At 47.2% G+C, this 12151-nt stretch overlaps 1 protein-coding gene across 9 annotated transcripts in view; it reads right to left on the bottom strand.

The window, feature by feature from the left end:
- enox1 (ecto-NOX disulfide-thiol exchanger 1) overlaps positions 1–12151 on the bottom strand; it is a 312484-nt gene that overhangs the window by 220717 nt on the left and 79616 nt on the right. For all 9 annotated transcript variants that reach the window (XM_073045990.1, XM_073045991.1, XM_073045995.1 and 6 more), the window contains one exon: positions 8809–9021. In XM_073045990.1, the coding sequence (XP_072902091.1) occupies positions 8809–9021 (213 nt within the window). The remainder of the gene's footprint in view (positions 1–8808; positions 9022–12151) is intronic.

The raw sequence follows: 12151 nt of genomic DNA on the forward strand, positions 1-12151 counted from the left end.
AGCATGGTTCTTGCATCCTACTGGGGCTACACCATGGTGCAGTTAGTAGAACCACTGCCTCACTGCTCCAAAGACCCGGCTTTGCTCGTAACCTTCGGCATGGAGTCTGCACGTTCTCCTCAGGCTGTGTGGCTTTCCCTTGGGAGCTCCAGTTTCCTCCCACATCCCGAAGATGTGTGGGCTAATCAGCCTCTGGGAAATGGCCCTAGTTTGTGGGTGAGGGCTAGAATCCAGGAAAGCTGATGGGAATGTAGGGGGAATAAAATGGAATCAGAGTAAGATTCTTTTTTTGTTTATTCCAGGGGTGAGAGCATCGGAGGCTGAGCCAGCATTTAAATGCTCATCCCTAATTGACCTTGAGAAGCTGGAGGTGAGCTGCCTTCGCCAACCACTGTAATCCTTGGGTGTATTCGCAATGCTGCCCGGAGGGAGCTCAGGATTTTGACCCAGTAACAGTGAAAGAATGGTGAAATATTCAGAACGGTGTCTGGTTTGGACGGCAACTTCCAGATATGGTGTTCCCATGCTTTTGCTGGCCTTGTCCTCCTCACTGGTAAGGGTTGTGGGGTTGGGAGCTGTGGCCTTTTGCTGGCCTTGTCCTCCTCACTGGTAAGGGTTGTGGGGTTGGGAGCTGTGGCCTTTTGCTGGCCTTGTCCTCCTCACTGGTAAGGGTTGTGGGGTTGGGAGCTGTGGCCTTTTGCTGGCCTTGTCCTCCTCACTGGTAAGGGTTGTGGGGTTGGGAGCTGTGGCCTAAGCAGCCTAAAGATTGTGGTGAAGACTGGACCCCTCTGTTAGCTGGCCAGAGGCACGGTGTACTCCCACACTTCCAACTGGTTACCAACCAACATCTGCTCAATGGCAAGAGTCGATGCTCATTTAGCTTTTGGGACTAAACTTCTCAAAAAAAAGTCTGGGAAGGGACTGAGTGAGATTAGGAGACGGTGTCTTCTTCAGGGACAGGCAGTCCTCCTTTTTAAATATTTTCCTGGCTGCAGAAGGGCTGGCATCCAACGTTTCTGGACCACAGTCTTGGAGGCCAGTAGATCACGAGAGGCCTCATGATCGCTGACAATCCACATGCTGGACTTGTCTTTTTCTTCCCTGTCAAGCAAACGTGAATTTTCACCCTTCAGTCTAAACTAACACTTCTCATAGTATGAGCCACGTTTCCCTAGGTTTTGTCAATTTGAAACTGTCCCTGCCCACTCTCAGTGTTGGTGGGATATAACTACATGACTAATGACCTGGGTGAAATTGCAGATGTGGATAATGTCAGCGCAGTGGACCTGTTTTATTTCAATGTAGGCCTCTTTATCCCAGAACACAAGATTGCACTTTTTGTGATACATACATAAACTAACACCCAGGAGTGGGAACTAAATGAGCAGTAAACCCCTGAATCACATCAACTCTGGATTAGTATGACCTCATTCACGAAGAACCACCAGTCATCGTGAACATTACATCTCCTTCCCCGGCGCGGGCATGAATCCTGATCCACAACTCAAACATCCCCTACCCAGCCAAATCCGATCACAGGCAGCGTGTCAACTGGAAATAATGCCACACAGCATCTAAGGAATTTGGAAAAGATAAGTGAAATGGAATTGCTTTGACTTATTAAAGTTCCTTGGTGTGTAGTATGATATAACTCACACTTCAGCCATCTGATCAACCGTAACATTAAGGTCCCATTCAAACCAGACTATCCAGCTCACCACATCAGCCAAGCCTTCTATGTGTTAATCCAGCTTCCTTACAAACCATGTGCTGTTCACCTTAAACCTCTTGTGGCAGCTTCCAATTACTAACTAATGGAGGCTCCTCATGAATGTTCTATTGGATAAATCCATAACTATCTAATATTTATGGATTTTAGCATGTCTTGGTCAACACCTTGCTAAATATCTGATATCTGACTGATCTAACATATTAATTTCCTTTACTACTTTAGGATGGATCTATTAACAAGCTGCTGACCTTGGTCACACATCATTTTGTTAGATGACTTCTCATATTTTCTCTTTTCTTATGATACAGACCCTTCAGCCTGTTGAGTAAATGCCAGCTCCCGGAATGCGGTAAACTATGTATACCTGTCTGGACACGCCCCTCTGCTGACTGCTCCTGTATAAAGGCGATTGGGGCGCTGCTCCTCCCTCAGTCTTCGACATGTCGTGCTCCCTTTTCGCTGTTAATAAAAGCCTATCATTCACTTCCAGTCTCCTAGAGTTATTGATGGTGCATCACAGAACAATCCTATTCTTCTGTAATCTGTTCACACTCATCCAGATTCTGTCAGCCACCTCCAAGAAAACAGGAGCAGGAGTAGGACTCTCAGTCCCTCCAACTGTCCCACCATTCCACACGGTCATGGCTGATCAGACCCAGGCCTCATCTTCTGTGCCTCTTCCTCTGAACCTTGATCTCTCAAATATTTATCCATCCTACAACTCTAGGGGCAACTTACAGCGGCCAATTAACCCACTGACTGACACATGAGAGGAAACCAGAGCACCAGGGGAGACGCACGTGGTCACAGGAGAATGTGCACACTACACACGAGGTCAGGATGGAACCCATGAGGCAGCAGAACCACCGACTACCGACTCTTCCACCCTGGATAAAATTTACCCACTTATGATGAAAATAAGGAAGACTTCCACCTGGAAGAGATTGCAGAATTCTCTACAGGCAAACTGAAAAAAAAAACTTTGTATTTATGAACATGTTCAAAAAAGGAACTTGAAAACATTGCTTCCATTAAAGCCCAATTTCTTTTAATGTTTCAAATAAACTTTGTTCAGTAGACGCCCTGGCTCGAGACATCCTATTCTGTCCTAATATTCTGAAGTGCTTGCACACGAGGGCTGTGTTTTAATTTCTTGACATTGTGGGTTCAGTGTGGTCCAAGTGCACACGGGGCACCTGGGGAGAGGTCACTGTGCCTTTTAAAATCCAAACCATCTCATCTGGTGTCTTTTCCAAACTCCTTAAAGAACAACAAGCTGAGAAGGTCACAGAAAGCTCCGAGCTTTATTAACTGAATTGATTCTGAGGTTGGGAGTGCAGTAGAATGGAGTCAAGGCGTTAGTGCGGTTTCCTGGTTGCAATGCTGGAGAGTGAAAGAGAAGAAGGATTCCAGTGGTGAACGCAAAGACGTGTCAGGATGTGCCCACGAGATCCGACAGAATGGCTGGGTACTGAAATCAGTCACAGTCAGACACCACTAGACCAGCAAGTGTGGTCCAAATGGCACATTCACTGATGTTTTGCACACAAGAGATTCTGAAGGTGCTGAAAATGTAGAGCAACACACATAAAATGCTGGAGGAACTCAGAAAGTTAGAATTAGAATTTGAATTTATTTAACTCTTACATCCATCCCACAATGTGAGGGAGTAAAAATCTTTGCGTTATGACTCCGACGCAATGTACAGACATGTGAATTTGTAAGTCTAATGGCTTGTAGAAAGAAGCTGTCCCGTAGCCTGTTGGTCCTGGCTTTAATGCTGTGGTACTGTTTGCCAGACGGAAGCAGCTGAAACAGTTTATAGTTGGGGGGGGGGGTGACTGGTGTCCTCGATGATCTTTCAGGCCTTCTTTATGCATCTACTGCTGTAAATGTCCTCAATGGAGGGAAGTTCCCATCCACAGATGCACTGGGCTGTCGGTACCACTCTCTGTGATGCCCAGCGATCAAGGCTGGTACAGTTCCCGTACCAGGTGGTGACACAGTTAGTCAGGATGGTCTCAGTGGTGCCCTTATAGAATGTCTTGAGGATTTGGGGGCCCATGCCAAACTTCTTCAGTCGCCTGAGGTGGAAGAGATGCTGTTGTGCTTTTTTTGGCCACACAGCCACTGTGTACAGTCCAGGTGAGATCATCAGTGATGTGCATACCGAAGAACGTGAAACTACTTACTCTCTCAACTGCAGACCCATTGATGTTGATCGGGCCGAGCTGTCTCCTGCCATTCACAATCGGCTCTTTTGTTTTTTCGGCATCGAGGGAGAGTTTGTTATCCTGGCACCAGTGTGTCAGGGTGTTAACCTCTCCTCTGCAGGCTGTCTAATTACTGCTAGAAATAAGGCCGATCAAAGTCACGTCATCTGCGGATTGGAGCTGTGTGTGGCAGTACAGTCGTGGGTGTGAAGGGAATAGAGGAGGGGCCTCAGGACACAGCCTGGGGGAGGGGGGGCACCATGAGACATTTATTGTAGAATTAGGCCATTCAGCCCATCGAGTCTGCTCCATTCCATTGTGGCTGATCCCAAGGGATTCCACTCAACCCCATACACCTGCCTTCTCACCATATCCTTTGATGCCCTGACCGATCAGGAAACTATCAACTTCCACCTTAAACATACGCACAGACTTGGCCTCCACCACAGCCCATGGCAGAGCATTCCACAGATTCACTACTCTGGCTGAAAAAAAGTTCCTCCTTACCCCTGTTCTAAAGGATTGCCCCTCAATTCCGAGGATGTGCCCTCTAGTTCTGAATACCCCCACCACAGGAAACATCTTCTCCACATCTACCCTATCTAGTCCTTTTAACATTCGGTAGGTTTCTATGAGATGCCCTTCCCCCTGCGTTCATCAAAATTCTTCCAAAGCTGTCAAACACTCCTCATATGTCAACCCCTTCACTCCTGGAATCATCCTTGTGAACCTCCTCTGGACCGTTCACTGCTTATCCACAGATGCTGCCCGACTTGCTGAGCTCCTCCAGCCTTTGTGTGTGTTGCTCTGATGTTGTATTAACTCAGTTTTCATTGTGTTACCTCAAACCCAATCCATCAGATCGTGCTTCAGGTACACCCATCTCCTATCGTTAGGTGCTGAAGACATCCTGAGGATTGTCTGTATATGAAGGGCTACGCAAAGATAGTACACATTAATGGTACTGAGGTGAAGATGGCTTCGAGCCTAAAGGAGCCATGAGTGAACACCCATAGCTTGTCCAAGTCCAACCATGTAGACAGCATGCCCAAAGCCACCAGCAACTCTGCTTCCTCAGAAGGCTAAGGAAATCTGACATTTCTCTGTTGGTCCTCAACAATGTCTATCGATGCACTTGGAAAGCATCCTATCAGATTCACCATTGCTTCGCACGACTACTGCTTTGCCCACAACGCCAAGAGATTGCGGAGGGTTGTGGACATAACTCAGCCCATCATGAAAACCAATCTCCCCACCGTGGACACTGAAAAGCAGCCAACGTAATCGAAAGACCCTCCCACTCAGTCATACTCTTTTCTTCTCTGTCGGGCAGAAGATGCAAAAGCTTCAAAGCACGCTCCACTCGGCTCAAAGACGGAATACATCCTACTATTACAAGACTCTTGTACACACTCGCGCGTATGTATGTAAAAATACATACACACACAGATGCTGATGTCAGGCCCCAAACCAGATAGCTCCCCTACCAAAAATATCTGTGACAGAGCTCTGCGAATCTGAGGATGATGCTGGCATTGACAGTCAGGAATAAAACCTGGAAAGCACATCCCAGAAGGTCCAAGTCCAGTGCCCACAAATGTCAGCCATCAGCCAATGCAACAACGACAACAGCCCTCAGAGGCACATACCAGGCCAGTGTGTGGACCTTCTGCCTACTCCGCGAGCTTCAGCTCCCTCCTGCTGTCTTTGAGAGCTGAGGCTGCTCCTGCTGAAGATGTCATCAGTGTTACCACTGACACAGTCCAGTCTGCTGATCCGAGTTCCAGATTAGAGACGGAAGAGTCATCAAGGTACTGTCTGTCGGCACGACTCCCGTGGAGCTTACGGAGCTGCCTGTCGGCTCGACTCCTGTGGAGTTTACGGAGCTGCCTGTCGGCACCACTCCCGTGGAGTTTACGGAGCTGTCTGTCGGCACCACTCCCGTGGAGTTTACGGAGCCGTCTGTCGGCACCACTCCCGTGGAGTTTACGGAGCCGTCTGTCGGCACCACTCCCGTGGAGTTTACGGAGCCGTCTGTCGGCACGACTCCCGTGGAGTTTACGGAGCCGTCTGTCGGCACGATTCCCGTGGGGTTTACGGAGCCGTCTGTCGGCACGACTCCCGTGGGGTTTACGGAGCCGTCTGTCGGCACGACTCCCGTGGGGTTTACGGAGCCGTCTGTCGGCACGACTCCCGTGGAGTTTACGGAGCTGTCTGTCGGCACGACTCCCGTGGAGTGGCTGTTGTTGTACTGTTATTCCACTGGTAAATTCCGAAATCCATGGGTCTGCCGTTGAAACCTAATGTGGGCATCACTGAGATGGAGTGAGTAACCTCGTCACAGGGATGAGGCTAGTTCTTTGTCCATAGCCTGCAGCTAACGTCTGAATACATGGTTGGATGCAGCTCCCTGTCTCATGGCCACCCTTCCCAGGTGTGTCCCCTTCACCTGTCAAACCCACGCACTGCTGCTTCTTATAATCCAGCCAGAAATAGGCCCAAGCCTAATCCACTGTTAACAGCCCCACCCACCATCTGAAAACCATGCGCTTTTTCCATTGGCATCACTCTAATTATTTTTAAAGGTTTTTCTTCAAAACCAAATTCTAAGATTTCTACCGCATTGATTCCTGGGGGAAGTGTGCTGGACACACTGGCTACCCGAATTTCACTTCCGTCTGTTTCCATCGTAGGAACACTCACGCTCTAACCGAACTCCTTTTCTCTGGATTTCCCAGTCTACCTCACCGTTGCCCTTGCACCATATCGTCTACCTGAACCGCACTTTCTCTGTAACCGATATTCTGCATTCTGTTTTCTCTATAATCAGTCATTACTTTACTATTGTTTCATTCACAGTGAAAAGCACTCCATGCAGACAGATCATTCCATACATCAGCACACTGAGATCCAACACAGTGAAAAGCAGTGACAGAATGCAGAATATAATGCCTTAATGACTACTCTCTCGTGGCTCTGACATCCACAGTGACAAGATATAATCTCCAGCCTCGGCCCACTGCAAATCACCTGCCAATGAAACAGATGCCATCTCCCTTCTCCCACACTCACCTCTAGAACATCTGGGCAGTCGAGGTCAGACAATTGTTTACCAGCTACAGCTCCAGTATCGTTCTTAGCAAACTCATCACCAAACTGCTTGACCTTTGGATCCAGCTGGGCCCTGCATTTCCTGACTGTAATTAGTGAGGTTAGGGCAGCAATATTTCTGCCATGATCATCCTCACCACCAGCAGCCCACGAGGTTGCATGCTACTCTGTTCCCAGTACACTCGTGACTGCCTGGCCAGATTCTACTCTAGCCCCCTCTACGAGTTTGCAGACGGTATCACCATTGTGGGCCGAATCTCAAACAGTGATAAGTCAAGAGTACAGGAAGAAGATTGACAACCTAGTGACTTTGTGTCATGACAACAACTTTTCCCACAAAGTCAGCCAAGCAAAGGGGGTTGTCACTGACTACAGAAAAAGAGGAGGTGAACGCGCTCCTGTCTACATCGATGGGTCTGAGGCCGAGAGGTTGAGCACTGCAAGTTCCTAGGAGTGAGTCAGAGTCCAGGAAGGAGATTGAGATCTTGGTGATAAGGTGTCCAACCACGTAGATGTCATGAGCAAAAAAAACGTACACCAGTATCTCTACTTCCTCAGGAGGCTAAAGCTGTTTACCATGACTCCTACGACTCCTCTCGCGTTACCAGGCATAGATGGACTGGACACCTAGCACTATTCCCCAGGGTGGCAATGGCTAATACGAGGGGACGTCATTTTAAGGTGATCGGAGGAGAGAACAGAGGATATTAGAGGTAGGTTTTTTTTAAACAGAGAGTGTGGTGGATGCATGAAACACTCTGTCAGGGTGGTAGTAGAGCAGATAACTAGAGACATTTCAGAGACTCGTATGTATGAAAGAAAAATGGGGGGGGGTACATGGGAGGAAAGTGTTAGATTGAGCTTGGAGTACGTTCAAAGGTCAACACAACAAAATGGGCCAAAGGTCCTGTACTGTACTTTAACGTAAAGCAGCCAACATAATCAAAGACACCACCACCCCGGGTATTCTCTATTCTCCACCCTGCTATTGGGCAGAAGATACAGAAAACTGAAAGTACACACAGCCAATCTCAAGGACAGCTTCTATCCCACTATTACAGACCATTGAACTGTCCCCTAGTATAAGAAAATGGACTCTTGACCTCACTATCCACCTCATTATGATCTTGTACTTTATTATTCTTATCTGCACTTTCTCTGTCGCTGTTACAGAATTCTGCATTCTGTTATTGCTTTACCTTGTTCTACCTCGATGCATTATGTAACCATTTGATCCGTATGAACAGTGTGCGAGACAAGCTTTTCAATTTACCTTGCTACATGAAACAATAATAAACTAAGTTACTAATACAGAATTACAGAGAAAGTGAAGAGAGCTTTTACTACCTCCATGTAATTATGTATGGCATGATCTGCTTGACAAAACACAAAAAGCTTTTCACTGTATCTGAGCACATTTGACAATAACAACCCACACTGGAAAACAAAGTTCAATTCAGCACCAACATGTTACACCCATGACGGTGTGATGTGTAACTCTACTGCAGACAGTGGGTGAACCAGTCTGTACCTGAATGAACTTGGACTCAGTGCCCACAACTCCAGCATCTGCAGTTCTATTTGGTTACCTGTTCTTATCAAAAGTGACTTCTGACTCACGAGACCAAGTGAAAGGTTTCCTACCTGAAGATCTAGTCCTGTAAGCTGGGCCCATGTTTTAGAACTTGCAGTAGGAATACTTACCCCCAGTATGTTTAAGACAAGTGAGAAGGCCGAAGTGCAGATACTTACATCCAGTCAGGATCCCTGCCAGGGCATTCTTGAACCGCTCCTTTGCGTCCTCCATTTCCTGTTCGTGAGCTGCCTTCTCGCTCATCAGTCTCCGGCTGTGGCTGTTCACCGACTGAATCATGGAATAGAAGTTGTTGGCTGAGCGCCTTGTCACCTCGCCGCGCTCGAACCAGGCCAGCAGCACTGAGGTGGCTTCCGAGAACCTGCTCTCATCTGCAAAAGGAAGAAGCCAGTGTCAGCAGCACCTTTGCTGAAGAGGCCAGGCGGATTCTTTCAACGAAGCAGGGAGAAGTTGGGGAATTCACCCCACCGAGCTTTCTCAGAGCTGGAACTGTGCAAAACTACATCACCTCAGGGAAGACTGGGGGGGTTTTCTGCCATCCTATTCAGCAGTTAACCATGCCAAACGGCACAGGGTGCAGCTGGTAAAGCCACTGCCACAGGCCTCCAATGGCCTGGAGGTCGATCCTGTTGTGTATTATATTGTTGGACACTGCAGAAACAGGAACTCTGGTCCAGCTCATCCATTCCAATTATTTTTACCATTCTAATCCCATTTACCCACTCGGTGTCTGAATCCTTCTATCTCTCTAATCCCATTCACTCACTCCGTGAATCCTCCTCTGCCTTGCCTCTTGAAGCATCAGTCTCATTGTCGCTGAAACATTCTACAAATGATTGACTCCACCAGATCCCACCATTTTCTTTTGCAGCAAGTCCCAGGCATCAACCGTTCTGAGCAATAAAAACCTACCTCTCAGATCCCCTTTAACACCCTCCTCTAACCTTAAACCTCTGCCCCCTTCTTCTCCCGGTGATCGTGTCGGTTTCCTCCAGTGCCCATATTGACTATTCTAACTTGCGTGCAGTGTGTAGGTGAGTGGTAGAATCTGGGGAAGGTGGTGAGAATAAAATGGGATTAGTGCAAATGGGTGCTTAATAGTTAATAGTGACTGGTTAAACCAAACAGGCCTGTGCTGTAAATCCATGACTCTCACAGCGCAGCTACCCTACTGTTAACTATGTCTCACACCTTCTCAGCACATCATTAAGTCTTCCTGAAAATATTAACAGCCTATATTAATTCCCTTCACATCATGTCCCAGAGGACCACACAGCTCAGTGACAACCATTTCCACAAAATATCTCATTACATCTCTAGGTTTACCTTTGTAAACGTTAGCCGGGTTTATAGAGCCAGATGTTCACTGGAGTGCCATTAATTGCTTCTGCTAGAGTTGCTGATATTCAATCTCTTCTCATGGATTACTCTCAACGCTGATTTCCACCTACTCCCCCCACCAAAGGCCACTGTGTTGTCAACAAGTCTGAGCCACGTCTTCAGCTTGAGAAACTAACCCCTAGTCACCACAACTTGGATTCACCCAGTAGTATTGTAGCCAGGCTGGTAAGGACTGGATTAGATGCCAGCACAGGCATGCATATTGAGGCCGTTAACTAAACATGCTGAGCTGATGCAGTTGTAACTGGCAGCAGATGCATCAATGTGCAACGTGGCTGAAGTCCAGCTTGTTGCGGAGTCTAGCTGACACCCCCAGCACCAATACGGAGGAAATTTGCTCCTGGATGCTGTGCCAGATTAGAGTTATTTAGATCAATACCTACAATCTAAAGTTTAGATATTTCTGCTGCATTTGAACTAGATAGCATAGGTTTATGTTTCTAAAACTAGAGAGCGTAAGTTTATGGGAAGGGGAAAAGATTTAGTCTGCAAGACCATAAGATATAGGAGCAGAGTTAAGCCATTCAATTCATTGAATGCTCCACCATTCAATCATGGCTATTTTTCTTAACCCCATTCTCCCTGTATCTCTTAACCTCCCCTTCACCTTACCAATCAGGAACCTATCAATCTCTCCTCAAATTACACCCAACGGCTTGGTTTCCATTGCCCTGTGGCAACAAATTCCACAGGTCTTTTGGCTGAAGAAATTCTTCATTTCAGTTTTAAAGGGATGTCTCTTTATTCTGAGGCTGCGCCCTCAGATCCTAGACTCTCTTATTCTGAAAACATACTCTCTTCATCCACTCTATTCAAGACATTTCAGTATCAGGGGGTTTCAGTGAGATCCTCCTTAACTCCATAGAGTATAGACCCAAAGATATCCAGCATGTTTCATTTCCAAATCCATTCTTGTGAACGTCCTGTGGACCCGCTCCATGGCTAGCACATCTTTCCTTCGATACGGGGCCTACAATTACTCATGATATTTCCTGACTGATGCCTTTCTTTTTCAGAGATGGTATGAGGAAGAACTTTATCAACCAGAGGTTAATTGGGATCTAGAACACACTGCATGAGATGGTGGTGGAGTCAGACCCTCCCATAACATTGAAGATGTATCTAGACCCATGTTAAAATCAGCAAACATGCATCCTGTTTTAGATGGCACTGGTGAAAGACAGCAGCAACTTGCTGGTAGCAAACAAAACTATGGATTACTGTATTATTTGCACTTTCTCCTGGATATGATCACTGTAATCAATAGCCTGTAACTTCCCTTTCAGCGTTGAGCTTTTGAAGTGCCTGCACAACCTGGCATTTTTGTGGTGTGAACTGAAATCTCGAAGGTGCAGGACGGTTATAGTGGCGCAAACGGGCCAGAACAAGGTGGCAGGGCCCAGGCCTGAGAGTGGGGAATAATCCAATGTTTGACCATTGCCGGAGCGGACTTGGAGGCTATTCTATGCAGCAGATCTGAGGCGAGACGAGCAGAGGCAAGGCAGGGTTAAGGTGATGGGGCCCGGGCCCGGGAACAAGGGAAGTCCCAAGTTTGATCTATTTAAGCACTGGGCCGAGTTGGAAAAGTCAGGTACAGGCTGAATTGAGGTGGTGGGGTCCAAGCCTGGGTCCTGGCCCAAGAGCACATGAGAAAAGCAGAGCCCAGGTCTAAGGGTGAGGAACGACCTGAGGTTTGGACGAGGTACCACTAGGCCAGATTGAAAATGACAAGGTGTCCGGGATGGGCCAGCTTAACTCACTGCTCCACAAGGTTTACTCATCTCTGCACTGAACTGAGGCTGTGGCCTGCAACTACACGGCTCCTGAATCAGCTACAGCAATGACTGGCTTCGTGGCTGTGAAGTCACTTTCTGAAAGTTGTTTGCTAACTTTTATTGTTTGCACCAGTTGTTTCTTTTTCTTGCATATTGAGTATTTGTCAGTCTTTTTTTAAAATGGGTTCTAGTGGGTTTCTTTGTTTTGTGGCTGCCTGTAAGGAGACAAATCTCAAGGTTGTATATAGTATACATACTTTGAGAAGGTACTGTAAACAGGATCAGTAATGGAGAGGTAGCTGATGGGTAGGTCAGTGGGCCTGTT

This window comes from Hemitrygon akajei, chromosome 5 (genome assembly GCF_048418815.1).
Source record: "Hemitrygon akajei chromosome 5, sHemAka1.3, whole genome shotgun sequence".
Lineage (NCBI taxonomy): Eukaryota > Metazoa > Chordata > Chondrichthyes > Myliobatiformes > Dasyatidae > Hemitrygon > Hemitrygon akajei.